Source organism: Ranitomeya variabilis, chromosome 1 (assembly GCF_051348905.1).
Source record: "Ranitomeya variabilis isolate aRanVar5 chromosome 1, aRanVar5.hap1, whole genome shotgun sequence".
NCBI classification, from domain to species: Eukaryota; Metazoa; Chordata; class Amphibia; order Anura; family Dendrobatidae; genus Ranitomeya; species Ranitomeya variabilis.
In genome coordinates, this window is record NC_135232.1 from 1,052,282,872 (window position 1) to 1,052,310,767 (window position 27,896).

The 27,896-nt window shown below is 47.0% G+C and overlaps 1 protein-coding gene and 1 long non-coding RNA gene across 5 annotated transcripts in view; one reads left to right on the top strand and one right to left on the bottom strand.

Moving 5' to 3' along the window:
• FRYL (FRY like transcription coactivator) overlaps positions 1–27,896 on the top strand; it is a 332,520-nt gene that overhangs the window by 43,014 nt on the left and 261,610 nt on the right. For 3 of the 4 annotated variants that reach the window (XM_077279795.1, XM_077279798.1, XM_077279794.1), the window contains exon 2: positions 20,761–20,829. Coding sequence is in view for 1 of the 4 variants with exons in the window: in XM_077279794.1 (XP_077135909.1) it covers positions 20,820–20,829 (10 nt within the window). In the remaining 3 variants the exon portion in view is untranslated. Of the gene's footprint in view, positions 1–20,760; positions 20,830–21,929; positions 21,947–27,896 lie in introns of those variants that run through there. The other variant, XM_077279796.1, reaches the window with a different exon arrangement.
• LOC143785715 (uncharacterized) lies at positions 9,943–12,132 on the bottom strand. Its single transcript, XR_013218071.1, has 3 exons — positions 12,071–12,132; positions 10,518–10,619; positions 9,943–10,106 (listed from the first exon to the last, which is right to left on the bottom strand). It is a non-coding gene; the product is annotated as an uncharacterized LOC143785715 (long non-coding RNA).

Here is a 27,896-nt window from a genome sequence, read left to right on the forward strand (position 1 = left end):
CAGGAACCTGCAGATTAAAAAGGGGGCGATCCCCTCGTCTCCTCAGTTGGGTTCCTGTCCTGGTAGGAACCAGCAGAAGCTTACCCAGGGTCCAGCCAGCCTCTGTGCAGCTGCCGTAGAGAGCGGCAGAGCCTGGGGTGCCGGAAGCAGCGTCGGGGGTGTAATGCACGCAGACCCCTCCTCGTCTGAGCTGAATGTCGCAAACCCAGGGTCCAGGTAAGGCCGCCCTGGGTCGCAGGGGTGCAGCTCAGGTGGGGATGAGGCTCCCTGCGTTCATCTGAGAGTGCCGACCGGCGCCGCACGGGTTCCGGCGGTGGCATGTGAAGAAGTAAAGCGCCTGTGACCCGGAAGTGATGGATTACAGCTTCCGGGTGGGACCGGGGAGGTGTGTTACAAGCGGCGGGGCTGAACCTTCTTATGGCTGGCAGTGTGCAGCAGACAGCGTGCGCAAAGTATGTCTTCTGTAGACATGGAGGAGCACTTACCGCCGATGGTGGTATCGCTGGACCAGCGGAAGAAAGGCAAGGGCAGCGGTCGCTCCAGGGGGAGCGGGACCACTGACAACCGAAGTGGATGGGGGCATCAACCTTCTATGACCCCTACGTCTATTGCGGGATCTCCGCCTCTGGAACCGGTACCCTGCTGAGACACATTAAATGGTGAGTGCATGTATGGTCACATGATAGCAGAATCACCCCTTTTTGTGCTCTGTGTGCCCAGGTTAAAAAAGTAGCAAAAACTAAGCACAGGCAGTGTGCTTTATGCACAGTACCCCTTCCCGGCAGTTATGCTAAAAGGCTATGTCAATCATGCGTATGCCAGACCCTGGAGGAAGAGGCCACTGTACGTGCATTGGATCTAAGATCATTAATCAGGGAAGAAGTTAGGAGCTCCCTCAAGGGGAAGGGCCGGAGAAGAAAGGCTAACATTATCGAGTCCAGCCCAGAATCTAGTACGTCAATAAGGAAACGGCAGAGTGAGTTCTCAGAATCCTCCTCGCCATCATCTTTGGACAAGGAGGAAAGGCCGTGCTTCCCAGTTGAGAATGTGGACGCTTTAGTTGGGTCAATGCGAGCCACCATGGGAGTCCAGATAGTAAGGAGCCCAAGTCTGTTCAGGACTAGTGATGAGCGAATATACTCGTTACTCGAGATTTCCCGAGCACGCTCGGGTGACCTCCGATTTTTTTTTTTTTTTTTTGTGCTCTGGGATTTAGTTTTCCTCACCTCAGCTGAATGATTTACATCTGTTAGCCAGCTTGATTACATGTGGGGATTCCCTAGCAACCAGGCCACCCCCACATGTACTTATGCTGGCTAACAGATGTAAATCATTCTGCTGTTGGGATGAAAACTAAATCTCCGAGCTCTAAAAAAATACTCTGAGGACACCCTAGCGTGCTCGGGAAATCTCGAGTAACGAGTATATTCGCTCATCACTATTCAGGACCTAATGTTTGCGGGATTGTCAGAGGAATCGTAAGTCCTTCCCAGTGAATAACTCAGTGAATGACCTGGTATAAAGGGAATGGTTTAGGCAGGATAACCGTTCATTCCTACCATCCGCCTCAAAACGGATATACCCATTTGAAGACTAAGTGCCTGCGGAGTGGGTTAAAATCCCCAAGGTTGATGCGGTTATGGCCTACTCATCTAAGAGGTCAACATTGCCCCTAGAGGAAGGAGGTCATCTAAAAGATCCGTCTGATAGAAAAGCAGACATGCTCCTCAAGAGTATGGGAGTCGGCGGCTGGGTCATTTTAAACCAGCAATTGCAAGTACCTGTACTGCCAGGTCTATGTTAGTCTGGCTGGACCAGCTGGAGGATCAGATACAAGCTGGTATACCTAGAGACAGATTGCTGGACTCCTTCTCACAAATCTGTGAAGGGGCAGCTTACCTAGCAGATGCATCAGTTGATTCCTTAAGGCTAGCTGCCAGGTCTGCTGGCCTGTCAAATACCGCCCGCCGAGCACTCTGGCTAAAAGATTGGAAGGAGGACACCCAGGATAAGGCGAAATTATGTGCCATGCCATGCTGGGGTGAGTACTGGTTTGGCCCCATGCTTGATGAAATCCTCACTAAGGCATGTGACAGGAAGAAGGGGTTTCCTAAACTGTTTACTGCTACTTTTAGGAATACCATTAGTAAAAGATAGTCCTTCCAGAAGAGGTTTAGAAACCGGGACTGGGAACCAACGGAGCCGAAGCAGAACGGTGCCTACTTCGGTGCAGCCTCGCCCTCTAAACGAAGGTGCGACTATCGCCCTGATCTTCAGGTGGGTGGTAGATTGTCCTATTTCTATAATAAATGGCTCCGTATAACATCCGGCTCCTGGGTCCTCAGTATAATTTCCTCGGGGCTGAGATTAGAGTTTCGGAGAATTGCCCCAGACGCCTTCCAGTTAATAACTTTAAGGAACTCCACTGACCAGCAGCGGGCCCTGGAAATAGAGATCCTACAGTTAAGGGAAGGATGCCTATTACCATCTTCCAATACACCAAGACCACCAGCAATACCTCAGATTGGTGGTATGACTGGGCAATCAGGTTAGACACTTTGTTTACCACCGTGCCATTTGGTCTCTCCGTGGCACCTCGGGTGATCGCGGAGGTGATGGCCCATTTAAGAGAACAGGATACCTTGGTTATACCATACCTAGATGATTTCCTGATAGTGGGAGGGTCAGCCGCACAGTGTAGTACTTGGCTGAACCATATAATATCATTTCTACAGAATCTGGGTTGGCTAGTCAATCTGAAGAAATCGAGAGTAGTCCAGAAGGGTAATGGACGGCCTAGATCTATCCTTGAGAAATGCAATGTCCCTGCTTGGTTCTCTGACAGCTTACATGCCTACTGTGCAGTGGGCTCGGTTTCACACCAGAACACTGCAGAGCGAAGTGCTCAAGGCAGAAAGGAAGCTGCGAGGCCAGTTTGGAGGGAGATTGCGGTTGTCTGTCACCACGGTCAGCAGCCTATCCTGGTGGCTGGACCCAGTACATCTATCCAAGGGGGTGCTGTTGGGGATAGTACCCGACAATATAGTCACCACCGACGCCAGTCCCTTGGGGTGGGGAGCTCACATGGGAGACAGACTAGCCTAAGGGAGGTGGACATCCCGGGAGGAAGAGTGTTCCTCAAACTTGAAAGAGCTCAAGGTGGTGAAGTATGCGCAGCTAGAGTTGCTACAGGCTCTCGAAATTCACACGTGCGGATACAGACCGACAACACTACGGTGGTAGCCTATTTAAACCATCAAGGGGGGACTAGATCAGTCACCGATGTCGACCGCACGCGACATACTAGCGTTAGCCGAAGATAACCTCCTCTCCCTGTTGGCACTTCACATCAGGGGGAGCACAATATTCAGGCGAACTATCTCAGTCGTCATTCCTTGCATCAAGAAGAATGGTCCCTGGACCATCAGGTTTTCAGGCAGATCATACCCTTATGTGGCCTCCCGGAAATAGACCTTTTTGCCACTAGAGAGAACAGGCAATTCAGGAGGTTGTCACCACTATGGGCATCAAACCTGCCAGATATAGTAGACTCACTCCAGGTCCGGTGGGACTATACCCTGGCCTATGCGTTTCCCCCGATGTGTCTGATTCCATTAGTCCTCAGGAAGGTCAGGGAAGAGAGCGAGAGTGATACTGATTGCCCCCTTCTGGCCCAAGAGGCCTTGGTTTTCCTGGTTGAGGGAAATGTCCTTAACTGACCCTTGGGTGCTACCAACGAGGCCGGGGCTTCTCTCTCAAGACCCATTCCGTCATCCACAGACAGAGTCTGCACTTGACGGTGTGGAGTTTTGAGAGGGGGCTGCTGAGGCTTAGAGGGTTTTCATAAGCCCTAATCGCTACTTTACTAACAAGTAGGAAGGAGATTACCATGAAAATTTATTGTAAAACTTTGAAATTTTTTTTGTCATTTTACTCAGCTCCCCTGTCAGACCCGGTTCCGATTCCAGCAGTTCTGGAGTTCTTGCAGAAGGGCCGAGAATTGGGATTATCTGTCAATACCCTTAGGGTACAAGTATCGGCACTGGGGGCATTATATAACCATAATGTAGCGGGGGACAGGTGGGTGTCTAGATTCATAAAATCCTGTGAATGCAGTAACCCGGTGCGTATTGCTAGATTGCCTCCATGAGATTTAAACTTTGTACTGTGGACGCTTTGACGGGTCCCCCCTTCGAATTCTTAGACTCGGCCTCGGCTATAATTCTGTCCTTTAAGACAGTCTTGTTGGTAGCCCTAACTTCTGCAAGGCGGGTCGGTGATATTCAGGCATTGTCAGTGGATGCTCCCTTGAGGGTTTATCAGGACAAGATGGTTTTAAGACCTGACCCAGCGTATTTGCCTAAAGTCGCTTCAAAATTTCATAGGAGCCAGGAGATCTATTTACAGTCCTTTTATGATAGTCCTGCTACACTAGAAGAACGAAAATTCCATACTTTGGACATTAAAAGAGCGGTACTAGAGTACTTGGAAAGGACTCAAGCTTGGAGGCAGAGTAGGGCGCTATTTGTCTCCTTTCAGAGTCAAAGAATGGTGTTGAGCGTCACAAAGAACACTATCGCTCGGTGGATAAGGGATGCGATCAGCATGGCATATTCGACCAAAGGGGAGTCTCCACCAGAAGCAATAAAGGTACACTCAGCGCAAGCCATTTTTTGTGGAATAACCATGATTTTTAATCACAGCTTTCATGCGTCTTGGCATGCTTTCCACCAGTCTTTCACACTGCTTCTGGCGCCAAAATGTAAGCTGTTCTTCTTCCTTTGATGGCTTGTGACTATCCATCATCCTCTTGATTACATTCCAGAGGTTTTCAATGGAGGTCTGGAGATTGGGCTGCCCATGACAGGGTTTTGATGTGGGTTGACTCTTAATTTTTGCCAGAGCTGTATAATTTGGTGTGAATCTACCCTTGTGGTGATCACTATTTTCTAGTTAGGTTTTTCATAGTGTCATTGCCCCCCATTAATCCCATTTGTATCTGCTGATGTTCTGGCCTTAAAAGAACTGGAATAAGCTGCAGGCATTTTCCTTCAAGTGTGACTGCATTCTGCCCAATGTCTTCTCTCTGGGGTGGGGGAATTAACAGGGATCAGTTAAGTGCCTTTCATCTTGTTCCATGCATGTTTTCAGAAGCCTGAATGTTCTATCAGCAACTTAGTTTTTTTTTGTTTCTTTTCTTTTCTTTTCTTCATCTGAACAAAGACACATAAACAACATTAAATAGAAAACCGCAACTGCCTGAAACGGAAAAAAAAAACATAAATTGAGGAACTTTGGATTATGCAAAAGTGAACATGACTGTAATAAACAAGTCATTGTGCCCTTAAGGGCGTGCGCGTGTGTTTTAGAATTAATAGCCGACAGTAAAACTTATCCTTTTTATTTTCTGATAGTAACTTATTTTTCTATTCTATTTTCTGCTCTTAATGATAAATCAACCATCTTGCCTGAGCTTGTTAATAGCATTTGGGTTATGTGCACACGGTGCATTTTTTTTTTAATGCGTTTTCTCTGCGCGGAAATGGGCCAAAAAGGCTATGGAATCCGTATGCAAGCTAATTCAATGACAATCCCGACGTGTTGTGCACATGATCAGTAAATTTCTTAAGAGTATTGCGTCGGTGGATTACGCGTTCGGTGAGTATGGTTTAATTTACACTCAATAAAGGAGTCTGTGTCATTATTTCAAATAAAGGACTTTATTCTTGGTGTCTGTGTGTTCATAAAATGTGACTATGGGGTTAGTAATGGTGGTGTCTTATTGACGCCTCTCCATTACTAACCTGTGGGCTTGATGTCACCTGATAATACAAAGGTGACATCAACCCCCCCCAACCATCACCCGACTTGCCACCGCTACAGGGCAAGTGGGAAGAGTGAGTCTAAGTGACAGATTTGGCTCATCTTATAGATGCACCTTTTCTGGGGTGACTGAGAGCTGATGTTTTTTAGCCTGGATTGCACCAATATCCATGGCCCCTTCCTAGGCTAGTATTATCAGCCCGCAGCTGTCTGCCTAGCCTTTGCTGGTTAGATTTTATAGGGGGACCCTATGTCAATTTTTTTTTCTGGGGTCCCTCTGTAAACTAAGCAAACTCCTATATAGAAAAGAAATACCAGAAATAATAACCTTGTATAGTCAATGAATATAACTACAAAATATAACCCTCAAAAAATATTCATCAGACCAACTTTTTTCCCCAAAAAATATTAATTTTATTTTAACAGAATCACAATAATATCACCACAAAAAATTAATATACTTGAAAACTTTATTGATATTGACAAATTGATTAAAATAATAAAAAAATACTTTTATAATTTTTTTAAAATATATATAACATATACCGTAAAAAATATACATGTGTATATATCCTGTATATACTGTTTATAGGGATCAGAATTTAATTGAAAACTATGTATGCGCAGGGCATACTAAAACTGATTGGCATAAATAATATAATAATTATATAAATATGTGATACTAAAATTAATTGGCAGCAATAAATAATAATTCATATGAAAATGGGATAATATATAAAAATAAAACAAATCCAGTGATAAGACAATATATGTGTGTATATATTTTAACCTAATTCATTTAATAATCATAGTGCAAAATACTAAATATATAGAAAACCAAACTCAATTGTGTAACTCTAGTAACAAAATGTGCATAATTCAAAAAATATCACCAAAATATATCCATACCAAAGATCACAATCGTTACCAAAATGATGTGCCAAATAAAATTAGTGCAATATACCAACCAGTACTAGGACGCCGCAGCCCCGCACACACCACGCCAACGTACGTTTCGCTTGCCGCTTCGTCAGTTATACCCTCTGTAAACTAGCCAGTAAAGGCTAAGCAAACAGCTCTTAGCTGATATTAATAGCCTGGAAATATTCATGGCTATTGGCTCCTTCCCAGAATATTAACATATTCTGAAAATTACGCAGGAGCCCACACAATTTTATTTTATTTTTTTCATATTTTTTTTCTTTAAATTAAGAGTTACTGTTTTGTAATTGATGCAAAAGGAGCCCCGACCAAGTATTGAGTGCATTTACTGAACATACATTTCCGTAAGCAAACATTTCGGATTTTAAAATCATTTTTCAAGCTGGTGTTATAAAGTATTCTAATTTACTGAGATAATGACTTTTGGGTTTTCATTGGCTGTAAGCCATAATCAACATTAACAGAAGTAAAAACTTGAAATAGATCACTCTGTAATGACTATAATATGAGTTTAACTTTGTGTTGAAAAACTGAAATTAACTTTTTGATGATATTCTAATTTTGTGAGAAGCACCTGGCTGTAAGCCCATACCCGGGAAGTCTGGCAGCAGCTCTCTCATGGAGAACATAGGAGCACTGAGCACAGAGATAAGCCCATACCGGGGAGTCTGGCAGCGACTCTCTCATTGAGAACATAGGAGCACTGAGCACAGAGATAAGCCCATACCAGGGGAGTCTGGCAGCGGCTCTCTCATAGAGAATATAGGAGCACTGAGATAAGCCCATACCAGGGGAGTCTGGCAGCGGCTCTCTCATAGAGAATATAGGAGCACAGAGATAAGCTCATACCAGGGGAGTCTGGCAGCGGCTCTCTCATAGAGAACATAGGAGCACTGAGATAAGCCCATACCAGGGGACTCTGGCAGCGGCTCTCTCAGAGAACATAGGAGCACAGAGATAAGCCCATACCAGGGGAGTCTGGCAGCGGCTCTCTTAGAGAACATAGGAGCACAGAGATAAGCCCATACCAGGGGAGTCTGGCAGCGGCTCTCTCATAGAGAATATAGGAGCACAGAGATAAGCCCATACCAGGGGAGTCTGGCAGCGGCTCTCTCTCATAGAGAACATAGGAGCACTGAGATAAGCCCATACCAGGGGAGTCTGGCAGCGACTGTCCCATAGAGAACATAGGAGCACTGAGCACAGAGATAAGCCCATACCAGGGGAGTCTGGCAGCTGCTCTCCCGTGGAGAACATAGAAGCACTGAGCACAGAGATAAGCCCATACCAGGGGAGTCTGGCAGCTGCTCTCTCATAGAGAATATAGGAGCACTGAGATAAGTCCATACCAGGGGAGTCTGGCAGCGGCTGTCTCGTGGAGAACATAGGAGCACAGAGATAAGCCCATACCAGGGGAGTCTGGCAACGACTGTCCCGTAGAGAACATAGGAGCACTGAGCACAGAGATTAGCCAATGCTGGGGGAGTCTGGCCGCTGCTCTCTCGTGGAGAACATAGAAGCACTGAGCACAGAGATAAGCCCATACCAGGGGAGTCTGGCAGCGGCTCTCTCATAGAGAATATAGGAGCACAGAGATAAGCCCATACCAGGGGAGTCTGGCAGCTGCTCTCTCATAGAGAATATAGGAGCACAGAGATAAGCCCATACCAGGGGAGTCTGGCAGCGGCTCTCTCAGAGAACATAGGAGCACAGAGATAAGCCCATACCAGGGGAGTCTGGCAGCGGCTCTCTCATAGAGAACATAGGAGCACTGAGATAAGCCCATACCAGGGGAGTCTGGCAGCGGCTCTCTCGTGGAGAACATAGGAGCACAGAGATAAGCCCATACCAGGGGAGTCTGGCAGCGGCTCTCTCATAGGGAACATAGGAGCACTGAGCACAGAGATAATCCCATACCAGGGGAGTCTGGCAGCGGCTCTCTCATAGGGAACATAGGAGCACTGAGCACAGAGATAAGCCCATACCAGGGGAGTCTGGCAGCGGCTCTCTCATAGAGCACATAGGAGCACAGAGATAAGCCCATACCAGGGGAGTCTGGCAGCGACTGTCCCATAGAGAACATAGGAGCACTGAGCACAGAGATAAGCCCATACCAGGGGAGTATAGCAGCGGCTCTCTCATAGGGAACATAGGAGCACTGAGCACAGAGATAAGCCAATACTGGTGGAGTCTGGCAGCTGCTCTCTCATAGAGAACATATGAGCACTGAGCACAGAGATAAGCCCATACCAGGGGAGTCTGGCAGCGACTGTCCCATAGAGAACATAGGAGCACTGAGCACAGAGATTAGCCAATACTGGTGGAGTCTGGCAGCTGCTCTCTCATAGAGAACATAGGAGCACTGAGCACAGAGATAAGCCCATACCAGGGGAGTCTGGCAGCGACTGTCCCATAGAGAACATAGGAGCACTGAGCACAGAGATAAGCCCATACCGGGGAGTCTGGCAGCTGCTCTCTCATAGAGAACATATGAGCACTGAGCACAGAGATAAGCCTATACCAGGGGAGTCTGGCAGCTGCTCTCTCATAGAGAATATAGGAGCACAGAGATAAGCCTATACCAGGGGAGTCTGGCAGGGCTCTCTCAGAGAACATAGGAGCACAGAGATAAGCCCATACCAGGGAAGTCTGGCAGCGGCTCTCTCATAGAGAACATAGGAGCACTGAGATAAGCCCATACCAGGGGAGTCTGGCAGCGGCTCTCTCGTGGAGAACATAGGAGCACAGAGATAAGCCCATACCAGGGGAGTCTGGCAGCGGCTCTCTCATAGAGAACATAGGAGCACTGAGATAAGCCCATACCAGGGGAGTCTGGCAGCGGCTCTCTCGTGGATAACATAGGAGCACAGAGATAAGCCCATACCAGGGGAGTCTGGCAGCAGCTCTCTCATGAAGAACATAGGAGCACTGAGCACAGAGATAAGCCCATACCAGGGGAGTTTGGCAGCGACTCTCTCATTGAGAACATATGAGCACAGAGCACAGAGATAAGCCCATACCAGGGGAGTCTGGCAGCTGCTCTCTCAGAGAACATAGGAGCACTCAACTGAACTGTGACCCGGTTTTAGGGGGAGTCTGGAGACCTGTTCTGGTAATTTAAAATTGGGTTTTCCAATATTTTGGGGGTGATGTCTGCTAGTTCTTAGAATGGCAGAGTTATTCACACTTTTATTCAGAATATAAAGAGTCTGGACACTTCGTACTTACGGTATATTCAGCTTATTCAATTATCCAAAATAATTTACAGATGGGATGTGCGATGCTGGATACCATGGAAAGTGCTGCAGTCATAATGACGCCCTATGGGCGATGCATCTGGTCTGTGGAAATATTAAATAATTTTGTATTTCATAAGTATTCCCTAATTGTCTATTAAACCATATATCCTGTTTTCTTCCCCGTTTTACAAGGGTCTTGTTTGGCAGACTGACTGCCCTAACGGCTCATCAGCAATGATTTAGCACCAACGTACGAGGCATGTAGGGATGATGGAAAAGCATGTGAAACAATTTAAGTGTTTTTGTCCTTGTGAGCGCTCTGCCCTGCAACACTGGGTGTGGGCAGAGAATCTGGAGTATGCAGAGTATTGGATGCTGCACAGACATGGCATTATCCCGGCTTTTTGTCCATTGTGTGAATAATTGACTGTTTTACCCAGCGGATTCTAGTTAAGGTATAAGCTACAGTTTTCTGCTCGTATCACGTGTCTGAATTTGGGGGCACTGCCATACCTGTGTGTATGATGATCCCGATGCTCCAGATTCGAACAATATGTGTGCAGAAGAGGGTAAGTCACGGTGTGCTTGTCCTGTATCCCTGCTGGTGGCATTACACTATAATATAAAGGTATTATAAGCTATTACTACATGCTATTGTAATCAATGTTATATAGTAGTAGTGTTATGTATTAGTGCCTATTAGTGAATTAATCTACTGTACTAACTTGTGGTTCTGACATTTGGTTTTGACCCTTCCTCCATGTTGCTCCTGCTACTTATGACTCTCCTACATGTGCCCATTGCCGTAGCTTGGATTCCTCCTATAGTGAGATTGTGATCAGCTGATCGTGACTTGTAAACCTTCTCATCCTTACAATTAAGATTGTACACATGTGATCTCTTCCTCCTCATCTCAAGGAGCAGTCCAGCAGCGATCAAGAATTTGTGAAGTCTTGGAAGTTTGCTGACTTTTTATCCTATTGTGATTAGTTATAGATAAATGGACACACCACGGGAAAAAAATGTGACGGGACTGATTAGGGAAAATGGCGCCATGCGCTAATCTAAGTTCACAATTCTATTTTTGACAATGAAACAGAACAGACAAATGGAATCTCCAAACAGATCTGTCACAAAGCTGAAGCCAGTGGATGCTGAGGGGCTCTATTGACTATTATGGGGCCCATCTGTGCCTGTGTTAGAATGGAGGTCCAAAAAGTTTGGCATGATACTTTATTTTCCTATTCTAAAATCAGACCCATAACAGAAGCCGGGAGGAGCTCATTATAATGGGGTCCCCCTCTGCTCCCACTTACATCAGTTATGCAGCCAAAACACTGGACATTACGGGGGTTGTCTCATGCATGATTGATAATGGTTACATTTAAACAAACAACTTTGCAATCTATTTCCCATTAAAGATCCTCGCTGTTCTCAACTACAGCAGGATGTTAAATTTCCTATTCGTAGTAGTTTAGCGGCACTGGCCGTTTTCCTAGGTAAGAAATTTACGCTAGCAAACGGTTTCTTTGCAGCTTGCAAGTGCTGCTTTAAAGCTGGTTAGATCCCTGGAGCTGCCATCTTCAGAGCCGCTTGGCTGGTGCCTATGTTAGCAGCATTGGAAATTGCGTGCAATTTGTGCTAACTGCTCAGTCGCCGTCCCAAAGTGTGAATATTCCCTTTATTTCTAATTATGTGTTCTTCAAGACTGAACAGACAAACCATGTCCTAGCAGAAGGGTGATCGAAGCCTGAGGCTGTGTGCACACGTTGCGGAATTGCTGCGGAAATTTCTGCTGCAACTCCCTGCCACGGGAAATACGCATGTGGAATTGGCATGCTTATTCCCGCTAAACACTAGCGTTTTGCTTGCAGAATGTTAGCGTTTTCCAAGCGATCTGTAGCATTGCTTGGAAAAATGATTGACAGCTTGGTCACACTTGTCAAACATAGTGTTTGACAAGTGTGACCAACTTTTTACTATTGATGCTGCTTATGCAGCATCAATAGTAAAAAAATAGAATGTTTAAAAATAATTTAAAAAATAAAACATCGTGATATTCTCACCTTCCGGCGGCCCCCGCAGCCTTCCCGATCCTTGCTATGCTCCCGGCAACTTCCGTTCCCAGCGATGCCTTGCGACAATGACCCCAGATGACGTAGCATCACGAGAGACCTCTATGTCATCACAGGTCATTGCCGCAAAGCATCCCTTGGAACGGGAGCATCGCTAAGGCCTGGGCTGGATCCAGGGGCTGTCAGAAGGTGAGTATATAACTATGTTATATTTTAATCTTTTTTTAAGGGCCTGGAGGAGAGTCTCCTCCACCCTGGGTACCATCCGCACATGATCCGCTTACTTTGCACATGGTGGGCATAGCCCCATGTGGAAAGTAAGCGGATTAAAGCACTCCTATGTTTGCAGAATCGCTGCGATTCTGCACAAAGAATGAGCATGCTGCGTATTTTTCCGCGATGTGATTCGGCCGCGGAAAAATATGCAGCATTAGCACAGCATTGCGGAATCCCATTGAATTCGATGGATTGTGTTGTGCATGCGATTTCGCAGCGTTTTCACGGCGAAGAAACGTGGCAAAAAGGCATACAATCTGCAACGTGTGCACATAGCCTGACATTTCATACAACATAAATGACCTATGATTTCTGCTGGGATTAGGATATAGTAAGAAAGTCACCTTTGGAAAAAATTAAACCTTCATCTCTAATATCCACCTGATGTGCTGGAGGAGTTCATGTGTACATTTTTGTAATCCAGCTATACAGCCATCCACATGCTTGTCATGCAGAATACTCATGGTTTGCCCTACCACTGCTACCATTCTGATGCTGCCTAAATTCCCTTCCAACCTCTACTTCTGGACATCCTGACACAGCAACGTGTGGCTGCTGCCATCAGTTTTTGGCTGTTGTGTCACCAATCTGATCAATTTATAGGAGGCGGTAGTCACATGTTGGTTTGTCAGGATATCCTTACTACAGGAGGAAGCAGAGACTGGCATTATAGGTGAATTCAGTATGGCTTCTATTATCAGCTCATTCTGGGCATAGGTGAGCTCAGTATGGCTTCTATTATTAATTAATAATGGGCATAGGTGAGCTCAGTATGGCTTCTATTATCAGCTCATTCCGGGCATAGGTGAGCTCAGTATGGCTTCTATTATCAACTCATTCCGGGCATAGGTGAGCTCAGTATGGCTTCTATTATCAGCTCATTCCGGGCATAGGTGAGCTCAGTATGGCTTCTATTATCAGCTCATTCCGGGCATAGGTGAGCTCAGTATGGCTTCTACTATCCGCTAATTCCAGGCATAGATGAGCTCAGTATGGCTTCTATTATCAGCTCATTCTAGGCATAGGTGAATTCAGTATGGCTTCTACTATCAGCTCATTCCGGGCATAGGTGAGCTCAGTATGGCTTCTATTATCAGCTCATTCCGGGCATAGATGAGCTCAGTATGGCTTCTATTATCAGCTCATTCCGGGCATAGGTGAGCTCAGTATGGCTTCTATTATCAGCTCATTCCGGGCATAGGTGAGCTCAGTATGGCTTCTATTATCAGCTCATTCCGGGCATAGGTGAGCTCAGTATGGCTTCTACTATCCGCTAATTCCGAGCATAGATGAGCTCAGTATGGCTTCTATTATCAGCTCATTCTAGGCATAGGTGAATTCAGTATGGCTTCTACTATCAGCTCATTCCGGGCATAGGTGAGCTCAGTATGGCTTCTATTATCAGCTCATTCCGGGCATAGATGAGCTCAGTATGGCTTCTATTATCAGCTCATTCCGGGCATAGGTGAGCTCAGTATGGCTTCTATTATCAGCTCATTCCGGGCATAGGTGAGCTCAGTATGGCTTCTATTATCAGCTCATTCCGGGCATAGGTGAGCTCAGTATGGCTTCTACTATCAGCTCATTCCGGGCATAGGTGAGCTCAGTATGGCTTCTATTATCAGCTCATTCCGGGCATAGATGAGCTCAGTATGGCTTCTATTATCAGCTCATTCCGGGCATATGTGAGCTCAGTATGGCTTCTATTATCAGCTCATTCCGGGCATAGATGAGCTGAGTATGGCTTCTATTATCAGCTCATTCCGGGCATAGGTGAGCTCAGTATGGCTTCTATTATCAGCTCATTCCGGGCATAGGTGAGCTCAGTATGGCTTCTACTATCAGCTAATTCCGGGCATAGGTGAGCTCAGTATGGCTTCTATTATCAGCTCATTCCGGTTATACAGTACAGACCAAAAGTTTGGACACACCTTCACATTTAAAGATTTTTCTGTATTTTCATGACTATGAAAATTGTACATTCACACTGAAGGCATCAAAACTATGAATTAACACATGTGGAATTATATACTTAACAAAAAAGTGTGAAACAACTGAAATTATGTCTTATATTCTAGGTTCTTCAAAGTAGCCACCTTTTGCTTTGACGACTTGCTTTGCACACTCTTGGCATTCTCTTGATAAGCTTCAAGAGGTAGTCACTGGGAATGGTCTTCCAACAATCTTGAAGGAGTTCCCAGAGATGCTTAGCACTTGTTGGCCCTCTTGCCTTCACTCTGCGGTCCAGCTCACCCCAAACCATCTTGCTTGGGTTCAGGTCTGGTGAGTGTGGAGGCCAGGTCATCTGGCGTAGCACCCCATCACTCTCTCTCCTTCTTGGTCAAATAGCCCTTACACAGCTTGGAGGTGTGTTTGGGGTCATTATCCTGTTGAAAAATAAATGATGGTCCAACTAAACGCAAACCGGATGGAATAGCATGCCGCTGCAAGATGTTGTGGTAACCATGCTGGTTCACTATGCCTTCAATTTTGAATTAAATGGCTAACAGTGTCACCAGCAAAGCACCATCACACCTCCTCCTCCATGCTTCACAGTGGGAACCAGGCATGTAGAGTCCATACGTTCACCTTTTCTGCATCGCACAAAGACATGGTGGTTGGAACCAAAGATCTCAAATTTGGACTCATCAGACCAAAGCACAGATTTACATTGGCCTAATGTCCATTCCTTGTGTTCTTTAGCCCAAACAAGTCTCTTCTGCTTGTTGCCTGTCCTTAGCAGTAGTTTCCTAGCAGCTATTTTACCATGAAGGCCTATTGCACAAAGTCTCCTCTTAACAGTTGTTGTAGAGATATGTCTGCTTCTAGAACTCTGTGTGGCATTGACCTGGTCTCTAATCTGAGCTGCAGTTAACCTGCGATTTCTGAGGCTGGTGACTCGGATAAACTTATCCTCAGAAGCAGAAGTGACTCTTGGTCTTCCTTTCCTGGGGCGGTCCTTATGTGAGCCAGTTTCTTTGTAGCGCTTGATGGTTTTTGCCACTGCACTTGGGGACTCTTTCAAAGTTTTCCCAAGTTTTTGGACTGACTGACCTTCATTTCTTAAAGTAATGATAGCCACTCGTTTTTCTTTACTTAGCTCATTTTTTCTTGCCATAATACAAATTCTAACAGTCTATTCAGTAAGACTATCAGCTGTGGATCCACCAGACTTCTGCACATCACAACTGATGGTCCCAACACCATTTATAAGGCAAGAAATCCCACTTATTAAACCATTCCCGGTGACTACCTCTTGAAGCTCATCAAGAGAATGCCAAGAATGTGCAAAGCAGTCATCAAAGCAAAATGTGGCTAATTTGAAGAACCTAGAATATAAGACATCATTTCAGTTGTTTAACACTTTTTTGTTAAGTATACAGGTCCTTCTCAAAAAATTAGCATATAGTGTTAAATTTCATTATTTACCATAATGTAATGATTACAATTAAACTTTCATATACTATAGATTCATTATCCACCAACTGAAATTTGTCAGGTCTTTTATTGTTTTAATACTGATGATTTTGGCATACAACTCCTGATAACCCAAAAAACCTGTCTCAATAAATTAGCATATTTCACCCGACCAATCAAATAAAAGTGTTTTTTAATACCAAACAAAAAAACCATCAAATAATAATGTTCAGTTATGCACTCAATACTTGGTCGGGAATCCTTTGGCAGAAATGACTGCTTCAATGCGGCGTGGCATGGAGGCAATCAGCCTGTGACACTGCTGAGATGTTATGGAGGCCCAGGATGCTTCAATAGCGGCCTTAAGCTCATCCAGATTGTTGGGTCTTGCGTCTCTCAACTTTCTCTTCACAATATCCCACAGATTCTCTATGGGGTTCAGGTCAGGAGAGTTGGCAGGCCAATTGAGCACAGTAATACCATGGTCAGTAAACCATTTACCAGTGGTTTTGGCACTGTGAGCAGGTGCCAGGTCGTGCTGAAAAATGAAATCTTCATCTCCATAAAGCATTTCAGCCGATGGAAGCATGAAGTGCTCCAAAATCTCCTGATAGCTAGCTGCATTGACCCTGCCCTTGATGAAACACAGTGGACCAACACCAGCAGCTGACATGGCACCCCACACCATCACTGACTGTGGGTACTTGACACTGGACTTTAGGCATTTTGGCATTTCCTTCTCCCCAGTCTTCCTCCAGACTCTGGCACCTTGATTTCCGAATGACATGCAAAATTTGCTTTCATCAGAAAAAAGTACTTGGGACCACTTAGCAACAGTCCAGTGCTGCTTCCCTGTAGCCCAGGTCAGGCGCTTCTGCCGCTGTTTATGGTTCAAAAGTGGCTTTACCTGGGGAATGCGGCACCTGTAGCCCATTTCCTGCACACGCCTGTGCACGGTGGCTCTGGATGTTTCCACACCAGACTCAGTCCACTGCTTCCTCAGGTTCCGGTCACCTCTTCTCGTTGTACAGCGTTTTCTGCCACATTGTTTCCTTCCAACAGACTTACCATTGAGGTGCCTTGATACAGCACTCTGGGAACAGCCTATTTGTTGAGAAATTTCTTTCTGGGTCTTACCCTCTTGCTTGAGGGTGTCAATGATGGCCTTCTTGACATCTGTCAGGTCGCTAGTCTTACCCATGATGGGGGTTTTGAGTAATGAACCAGGCAGGGAGTTTTTAAAAGCCTCAGGTATCTTTTGCATGTTTTTAGAGTTAATTAGTTGATTCAGAAGATTAGGGTAATAGGTCATTTAGAGAACCTTTTCTTGATATGCTAATTTATTGAGACAGGTTTTTTGAGTTATCAGGAGTTGTAGGCCAAAATCATCAGTATTAAAACAATAAAAGACCTGACAAATTTCAGTTGGTGGATAATGAATCTATAGTATATGAAAGTTTAATTGTAATCATTACATTATGGTAAATAATGAAATTTAACACTATATGCTAATTTTTTGAGAAGGACCTGTATAATTCCACATGTGTTAATTCGTAGTTTTGATGTCTTCAGTGTGAATGTACAGTTGTCATAGTCATGAAAATACAGAAAAATCTGTAAATGAGAAGGTGTGTCCAAACTTTTGGTCTGTACTGTAGGTGAACTCAGTATGGCTTCAATTATTCACTCATTCTGGGCATAGGTGAGCTCAGTATGGCTTCTTTTATTATAACTCAATCTCATCCTTTGGTTAAAAAACTTTCAGGCACCCCTTTTTATTTGTATATTGAAAGGTTTTATTTTGAAGACCCTAATCCAACTGCACCTTATTTGCCCCACAGTTCGATCTAACTGCTAATCTTCATATTGAAATGGAAGTTTCCATTTCTGAATTTTCTTTTCTCCTTTCTGCTGATATCTTAGTAATGATTTGTTATTTTGTTTTCTGGGAACAGTGACTTTCTAATTTTGATTGTGTTATGGTAGATTTTTATCATCCCCCTCTCAGCCGGGCTGCGATAATTAGGAAGCCAGATCAATTGTGTATTAATTTGGTAACTTGTTTGTACAGGGAGTGTGTTTCCCATACATGACTGGCTTCCCATTGTTCGCCAGTGAGAGGAAGCCTGTTACTTCTTGTAAGAACAGACTAGAGATAAAGAGCGTCTTGGAGGGAGCTGTATGGGGTTTGTATGGCCATCCAGGAATGTCTGTGGGAAGAGGAGTGGGCAGATGCCGGCTGCTGGGGCTACATGTCTGGGCATGAGGCTGTGACTGAGTTCTCTCCATCTCCTCTTCCTTACAATGTCCCCTTTCCGGCTGCATTGTGCTTCAGACAAGTCACCGCGCAGATCTGAGCAGCTGACTTCCCCTATTCTGTCGTTACATAAGACGTCTGGGGAGGCCTGAGCATGTTCTTGTGCAGGAATGAGACATGTGATCGCTCAGAAAAGCTCTTACTGCAGTTTTTACCAATTAAACTAATAAGGATTTCATAGAAAATGTATGCTGTGCAATGTAACAACAAGGTTACGGTGTACATGCCCAGGCTGATGTTACTTTCTTGTTACTACTTCTTGTCAACTCTTCAAGTGGCTTCCTCTAAGACGCTGCTCACTGCTATAGTGGAAAGTAAAGATGTTGGTGGTAGTGCCACCACAAAAATGACGGCAAAGTTGCCAGTTTACGTCCTTGAGGAAAAATCTGTTTTCCTATAGCGGCTTCACCTAGAAAAATGTATCGGCTCTGCTGCCAGAAAAGACATTGTGGGCATACGCCCTTGGGATTTGCTGGTTTCGAAAATCCCTTGAGTCTGTACCGCTGCTCCCAATGTCTGTCATGGCCGGCAGCACCACCAATACGTCAACAGCGTTGCAGACAATACGTGCGGTCAACAGCTCTGCCGTGGTTCACACAAGCCAATCAGAGCTGCGATTGGCTGCAGTGCTGTCGATGTGATTGCAGATAATAGCAATCATCAGTGGAGACTCCGCGCTGGACTCGGGAAGGGGGAGTAAAGCACATTTTGTTTGTATTTTTTTCAATTCAAACTGCACGTGGGTTTTTGTCAATTAAAAAAACCCTGTTGGGTGTGGTGGTTTTTTTTTTTTTTTTAATTAAATTTATTTGCGGAACAAAACTACATGCATTGTACTTACAAGTACAATGTGTAATCACCATAGAGCCCTGTTCTGATCATCCAAGTCTGGTTCAGGAGAACCTTGTAAGATCCCCGGAATGGTGGATGCAAGAATGATTCTAAGGCCGGGGTCACACTTGCATGTGCAATGCGAGAAACTCTCACAAGTCTCTCGCCTCCATACCCAGCACTGCCGCCGGCACTCGGACCAGCATAGAAATACATACAGCCGCACGCTCCGCTCCCGAGTGCTGGCGGCAGTGCCGGATATTGAGGCGAGAGACTTGAGCGAGTTTCTTGCATTACACTCGCAAGTGTGACCCCGGCCTAAGATGAGATTCCATTACAACTGGACGAAAGACGCCTTTATGGCCCATTTTGAGCAACTTACTACAGGCCAGTGACCATCGCTGGTCATCTACAAACCACTCGTTTGATGCTCGTTTTTGGGGCTTATTTCCACTGGCTGATGAACAGTAATGGGGACAGAAGGATTCTCTCCCGAACCGCAGATCCTTTATTATACGAGGTGATGTGCGGGCTATAACCAGGCTTTTTAGGCTGTCATCATTCAACGGGTGATTGCTGGCACGTTTACAAGGGCCGATAATCTTGAATATTTGATTTTCTGTTCATATAAAAAGGCCTTGGGCTCTTCTGGTGGCTACTACTGCAAGGACACGGCTAGGTCTGAACCATCGTATTGGCACTGCTGGGGAACCTGTATGGGGACAGTTCTGATGTGCCCCATCCAGGCCTTTCATCAGTATCTAGCTTTGTATGCCAACGGAATTTTCTTACACAGAATGTTGGTCTCCATTAGATGTAGCTGATACGCAATAAACATTAGTAAAGCCTCAATGTATCTTCTTAGGGCAGCTTGAACCTATGCCGTTTTTTCCTCCAGCCATTTCTAAGACATTGGCAGGTTTCATTAAGGTTTTGGCTTCCTTGTGCAAATGTCTTGAAATATCAGAATAGTCTTTATATGCAGATTAATAACCTACTGAACCTGAATGTCCATATTGATTCCTCTTGATCACTTTGCCAGTAGATACTCTTAGACTTCTGAGACCAGGGCCAAGAAGGAATCTACTGACCTGACAATCTCTTGAACACGACTTGTTATAGAGTTACACATCACACACAGGACCATCATCTCTACCAGTCATGGATGATAAAAACTAGTTTTGAGGCGAGTGATGCACTAGACGTTTCAGCACAGCTTCTTATTTTGTCTCATTTCTGATCTATAGAATACTTTTTTTTTTTTTTTTTTGTCCTGTGAAGTCTCTTGTAGCCCACTCCATTGCCAAAAAATATGCTTACATGGCCATCAGAGGAGAAAACCCAAACACTTCCAGATTGCCTTGATATCAGATATGGACTATTAATTATTTGGCGTTGTCTCTTATTTCTAGTGTTGAGCATTAGAAATGTCCTTATTTTTTTTTTTTAAATATTAAAGAGGTCTTCCATTTCATTTTTTTTTCAGCTTGTGGGCTTGCACTAGCTAAAATGAATTGTCTCTCTTACTCACCTTCCCCCTACTCCAGCGCCAGCTCTCAGCTGGTCTTGGTGATTGGTTACAAGCTACAGCTCAGCTGACTGCTGTAGCCAATCAGTAGGCTTAGTGGCTTGTATGGCCTATGACTGCAAACAAAGAGTGTGTGTGTGTGTGTATGTATGTGTATATATAATTTTTTTTTTTTTTTGCAAATACTGTCTCACAATCCAAAAGTGTGACACTGGCCCTTATGTGAAAGTGCTGTAGTCTTCTAGTTAATAGAGTTTCTCTCATATGCAAGAACTAGATGTGTTTTCTGATTGTTTTTCTTTTCTTTACCAGCTCGAGACAAGCCTGATAAATGTTGGATATTAAGCATTAAAGCAGACCAGCTCCAATCAATGCCTCAGGGTAAGTTTTCTACTAAATTTAGAGTAAGTTCATGTAAATCCTTCACTTCAATCACTGGAAAATCTCAGCTCAGATCACGAAATTGGGCAGAGTTTGCTGTGGATTTTGAAGAATAGCTGATGGTTAGTAAACAAGAAAAATAAATCCTTAGTGATCCCCTGTATCCACGGCTCCAGCCATCACATGGAAGTTCTTGGTCTACACCGACATCTAAGCTCCTCGTTATTGTCCCCGTATATTATTATTGTATTATTTGGTATTTTGTCAGCTACAGAAATGATTGTCGGGCTTGTAAGTTTCTGTGAAGGAGCAATGGCTGTTGGCTGAATGATTGTGAAGGGGCTGGAGATGGCAATGTAGAGGAACAAGCCACAACCTGCAAGTGACTGGCCATCATGGAGGGTGAGCATGAATGAGTATGGAAAGACACATCCGCAATGAGAGCGTGAATGTGTATCGTTCTGCTTCCAGCGGGTCAGTTCCCCTTCTATTGTCCTAGATGGAAGAGCGCAGTGCGCGCCTGTAATTTTCCATGGTGTGAAGTCCTGTATTACTGATTATGCATATTCTTCTGAAGTAAAAATCAGCCTTTGTGACTTCGTCCTCGTCCTTTCCAACATATTCAGCATTTTCCCTCTGAGAAGATTTTGCTGGTTCAGCTCTGGTACCATTGAATAGGCTCATCAGCTACCAGGCCACAGCTTCCGAAATGGACCCGCAGCCGCTGAGGCCAACTGATGATATTGCACCTTCAGGAGAGCGAGGTGGCCGGTTACATCTATAGTGACGCAGGCTTTTGTTTGTGTTTATCCCCAAAAGTTATCTGATTACAATCTGTAATTGCCTTAAAGGGCTATTCCCATTTCCAAGGTCCTATCCCAATATGTAGTAGGTGTAATAATATTAGCAGATGCCTCCAATTAAAAATGTAATGTAGTTCTTCTGATTCGTTATGTCACTTACCCCATGTGCAGGGCATTGCAGTAGCTTAAGTATCCATGGTTACGGCTACTAACAACTGTCAGTATGAGTGGTCATAGCCATGGATACCTAAGCAATGCCCTGCACATGGGGTAAGCGACATAGCAGGAGAACTAGACTACATTTCTAATTGGAGGTATCTGCTAATATAATTACACCTACTACATATTGGATGGGAATACCCCTTTCAAGGAGTTGTCTGTTATGAAAGCTCCTTTGATATGGAATCTGCCTAACATTCTCCATGGCCTGCTCTGCTTGCAGGGGCCACTACACTGCACAGAAAAAATATATATGTATGTATGGTTACATACGCTGAATGGCCACCCCAAGGCGCATGATTGGAGCTTTCCTGTAGGAAAATTAGGCAACTTTCCATGGACCAATTTCTGTGCAACTCCTCCCTAGAATGCAAAAATCGAGCGATCTCGGGGACTGTGAATGAAGCACGGTCATTGGTGTTAGACAGTCGGTGACTTTATTACATAAATCTTATGGGATTTTTCATGCAATGGTGTTCAACAAGAAGGGTGTGACTGGGAAGAAATGTGTGACAAAATGGCTCCTGTGAACATGCACAACAAATCCGTAATGGAAGTCGGAGGAGCCCCCACACGGCCTCCCTGTACCCAGCATGAGCCCCCACACGGCCTCCCTGTACCCAGCATGAGCCCCCACACGGCCTCCCTGTACCCAGCATGAGCCCCCACACGGCCTCCCTGTACCCAGCATGAGCCCCCACACGGCCTCCCTGTACCCAGCATGAGCCCCCACACGGCCTCCCTGTACCCAGCATGAGCCCCCACACGGCCTCCCTGTACCCAGCATGAGCCCCCACACGGCCTCCCTGTACCCAGCATGAGCCCCCACACGGCCTCCCTGTACCCAGCATGAGCCCCCACACGGCCTCCCTGTACCCAGCATGAGCCCCCACACGGCCTCCCTGTACCCAGCATGAGCCCCCACACGGCCTCCCTGTACCCAGCATGAGCCCCCACACGGCCTCCCTGTACCCAGCATGAGCCCCCACACGGCCTCCCTGTACCCAGCATGAGCCCCCACACGGCCTCCCTGTACCCAGCATGAGCCCCCACACGGCCTCCCTGTACACAGCATGAGCCCCCACACGGCCTCCCTGTACACAGCATGAGCCCCCACACGGCCTCCCTGTACACAGCATGAGCCCCCACACGGCCTCCCTGTACACAGCATGAGCCCCCACACGGCCTCCCTGTACACAGCATGAGCCCCCACACGGCCTCCCTGTACACAGCATGAGCCCCCACACGGCCTCCCTGTACACAGCATGAGCCCCCACACGGCCTCCCTGTACACAGCATGAGCCCCCACACGGCCTCCCTGTACACAGCATGAGCCCCCACACGGCCTCCCTGTACACAGCATGAGCCCCCACACGGCCTCCCTGTACACAGCATGAGCCCCCACACGGCCTCCCTGTACACAGCATGAGCCCCCACACGGCCTCCCTGTACACAGCATGAGCCCCCACACGGCCTCCCTGTACACAGCATGAGCCCCCACACGGCCTCCCTGTACACAGCATGAGCCCCCACACGGCCTCCCTGTACACAGCATGAGCCCCCACACGGCCTCCCTGTACACAGCATGAGCCCCCACACGGCCTCCCTGTACACAGCATGAGCCCCCACACGGCCTCCCTGTACACAGCATGAGCCCCCACACGGCCTCCCTGTACACAGCATGAGCCCCCACACGGCCTCCCTGTACACAGCATGAGCCCCCACACGGCCTCCCTGTACACAGCATGAGCCCCCACACGGCCTCCCTGTACACAGCATGAGCCCCCACACGGCCTCCCTGTACACAGCATGAGCCCCCACACGGCCTCCCTGTACACAGCATGAGCCCCCACACGGCCTCCCTGTACACAGCATGAGCCCCCACACGGCCTCCCTGTACACAGCATGAGCCCCCACACGGCCTCCCTGTACACAGCATGAGCCCCCACTGGGCCTCTCTGTACACAGCATGAGCCCCCACACGGCCTCCCTCTACACAGCATGAGCCCCCACACGGCCTCCCTCTACACAGCATGAGCCCCCACACGGCCTCCCTCTACACAGCATGAGGCCCCACACGGCCTCCCTGTACACGACATGATCCCCCACATGGCCTCCCTGTACACAGCATGAGCCCCCACACTCACTGCCGCAAAACAAACTTCTCATCTCTCATTTCCTCCCTGTCTCACAACCCTAAACAGCTTTTCAACACATTCAATTCTCTACTCCGTCCCCCAGCACCTCCCCCCTCTCGTCTCATTTCTGCTGAAGACTTTGCCTCTTTCTTTAAGCAGAAGATTGATACGATCAGAGAAAGCTTTGGCCCGCAGCCCCCAATGCCCCTCTTAGCTGCTCAGCCCTGTTCCTCCAAAACCAACTTCTCCACCATGACAGAAGATCAGCTCTCCACCCTCCTGTCAAGATCAAATCTCACCACTTGCACGCTTGGCCCGCTCCCGTCCTAACTCATCCTTAACCTCGCCGCAGTCTTCATCCCAACCCTAACGCACCTCTTCAACCTCTCACTCGCAACTGGTGTCTTTCCCTCATCCTTCAAGCATGCTAAGATCACACCCATCCTCAAAAAGCCCTCCCTCGAACCATACTCTGTGTCTAGCTATCGCCCAATATCTCTTCTCCTTTATGCCTCAAAACTACTGGAACAGCATGTCCATCTTGAATTGTCCTACCTCTCCTCCTGCTCCCTCTTTGACCGGTTACAATCTGGCTTCCGACAGCATCACTCAACTGAAACTGCTCTAACTAAAGTCACCAATGACCTACTAACTGCCAAGACCACTCCCTCCTGCTATAGATTCTCTCATCTCTTGGCATCACAGACTTGGCCCTATCCTGAATCTCTTCATATCTAACAGACCGAACATTCAGTGTCTCCCTCTCACACACCACCTCCTCACCTCGCCCCCAGTCTGTTGGTATTCCCCAAGGCTCAGTCCTAGGGCCCCTTCTCTTCTCCATCTACACCAGGGGTGTCAAACTGCATTCCTCGAGGGCCTAAAACCATGCTTGTTTTCAAGATTTCCTTCTCATTGCACAAGGTGCGGGAATCATTCTGTGCAGGTGATTAAATGATCACCTGTGCAATACAAGGAAATCCTGAAAACATGACCTGTTTGCAGCCCTTGAGGAATGCAGTTTGACACCCCTGATCTACACCTTCTGCCTGGGACAGCTCATAGAATCCCATGGTTTGCAGTATCTTCTTTACACCGATGACATTCAGATCTACCTATCTGGACTCGACTTCACCTCCTTACTCGCCAAAATCCCACAATGTCTGTCTGCTATTTCAGCTTTCTTTTCTGCTCGCTTTCTAAAACTGAACATGGACAAAACAGAATTCATCATCTTTCCCCCTTCTCAATCTACCCCTTCACCAAACCTATCCATCAATGGCTGCTCACTTTCCCTAGTCCCGCATGCTCGGTGCCTCGAGATGATCCTCGACTCTGCCCTCTTTCAAGCCTCATATCCAAGCCCTTGCCTTCTCCTTCTGACTCAAACTCAAAATTATTTCCCGGATCCGTGCATTCCGTGACCATGAAACCACAAAAACGCTAGTGCACGCCCTTATCTCCCGCCTCGATTACTGCAACCTTCTACTCTCTGGCCTCCCCTCTAGCACTCTGGTACCACTCCAATCCCTCCTAAACTCTGCTGCCCAACTAATCCACCTGTCTCCCCATTATTCCCCAATCCCTTCACTGGCTTCCTATTGTCCAGAGGCTCCAGTTCAAAACCCTTACTATGACATACAAAGCCATCCACAACCTGTCTTCCTGCATACATCTGTGACATGGTCTCCCGGTTTTTACCCACACGCAACCTTCGATCCTCTCAAGATCTCCTTCTCTACTCCCCTCTTATCTCTTCTTCCCACAACAGCTACAAGACTTCTCCCACGCTTCCCCCATACTCTGGAACTCTCTACCCCAACAGATCAGACTCTCGCCTACCACGGAAACCTCAAAAAGAACGTGAAGACTCACCTCTTCCGACAATCCTACAATCTGCAGTGATCCTTACTCTGCTGAACCGCCGCACGACTAGCTCTACCCTCTCCTAGTGTATCCTCACCCATCCCCTGCAGACTGTGAGCCCTCGCGGGCAGGGTCCTCTTTCCTTCTATACTTTTGTGTGCCTTGTGTTGCTCGTGTTTATTGTGCTTGTCTATATTTGCCCCTTCTCACATGTAAAGCACCATGGAATAAATGGCGCTATATAAATGTATAATAATAAATGGCCTCCCTGTACACAGCATGAGCCCCCACATGGCCTCCCTGTAGACAGCATGAGCCCCCACATGGCCTCCCTGTAGACAGCATGAGCCCCCACACGGCCTCCCTGTAGACAGCATGAGCCCCCACACGGCCTCCCTGTAGACAGCATGAGCCCCCACACGGCCTCCCTGTAGACAGCATGAGCCCCCACACGGCCTCCCTGTAGACAGCATGAGCCCCCACACGGCCTCCCTGTAGACAGCATGAGCCCCCACACGGCCTCCCTGTAGACTGCATGAGCCCCCACACGGCCTCCCTGTAGACTGCATGAGCCCCCACATGGCCTCCCTGTACACAGCACGAGCCCCCACACGGCCTCCCTGTACAAAGCATGAGCCCCCACACAGCCTGCCTATATACAATATGAGCCCCTTGCCCAGCCCCCTATATATAGCATGAGCCCCCACATTGCCTCCTTATATACGTGTAAACCTTCCATACACATATGAAGAATATAAAACATACACCTCGCTCCTGTTCCCCGGAGCTCTACTCCTGCCTCCTGTGCACGGACTCTCAGCCGCGGGATGTAGTGATGTCATCATGTCTGCTGCCACACGCTGATTGGTGGAAGAAGAGGCCGGTGCCCCGCCCTCCACCAATATATTCACCCCGTCTGCATCCTGAGAATGCAGATAGCAGGAAGCAGCGGATGAGCGGCAGAGGACTTGGTGCACGTGGGCCGGACTGGAATAGCCAGGGGCCTAATGTGGCCCCTGGGCCCCACTTTGTCCATCCCAGCTATAGAGTATCTCAAAGTCGAGTTAGAACAGACTGTTCGGAGCATGACAGTACCTTCCAGCTAATTCATGGAAACTGAGTTGCTGTCAGGTCCACATGGGCCACCATTTCTACAGAAATCTGTGCTATGCGAATTGTTTGGTTCTGAAGGCCAAAAAAAGTTGCCGGCAGTTACTTTTTTGTTGTTGTTTTTTTCATTCAGTCATTTTGAGCTGAACAGCCCTGTTGAAAAACTGACAGAACTAGGACCCTGGCCGTGTGAGGTGTGGCCGTGTGAGGTGTGGCCGTGTGAGGTGTGGCCGTGTGAGGTGTGGCCGTGTGAGGTGTGGCCGTGTGAGGCGTGGCCGTGTGAGCGTGAGCGTGGCCGTGTGAGCGTGGCCGTGTGAGCGTGGCCGTGTGAGCGTGAGGGTGGCCGTGTGAGCGTGAGCGTGGCCGTGTGAGCGTGGCCGTGTGAGCGTGGCCGTGTGAGGGTGGCCGTGTGAGGTGTGGCCGTGTGAGGTGTGGCCGTGTGAGGTGTGGCCGTGTGAGGTGTGGCCGTGTGAGGTGTGGCCGTGTGAGGTGTGGCCGTGTGAGCATGGCCGTGTGAGCGTGGCCGTGTGGCGGCCCTTCCTGTATATTCTCCCTGCTTTGGATTTTCGCCCTCGGGCAGTGGAGCCTATGAAGTCGTTAGTTTAGTGATTTGTATGTGGCATATTGTTGTGCATTGTTTTGGAAGCTGAGCGTTAATGATTTGACCATACAAGGTTGTGTTTTGGGTCTGGATTTTCCAGGAAGTCGCTCACATCGGTGACGCTATGGAGCACACTTGTTTGGGATAATTGCTGTTTACAGCTGAACCTAAAGTGACAAATGTGTTGTTTCCACATTATTGTCACACGTGTTCTCCGAGTGGGGAGGAAAGTTCCCAGGGCGGACACTTCTGCCTATTGCACTATACCTAAGTAGGATGGGACTTTTTTTCTTTAATCTTTTGTTGTCTTTGTTTCCATAAACCTAAAAT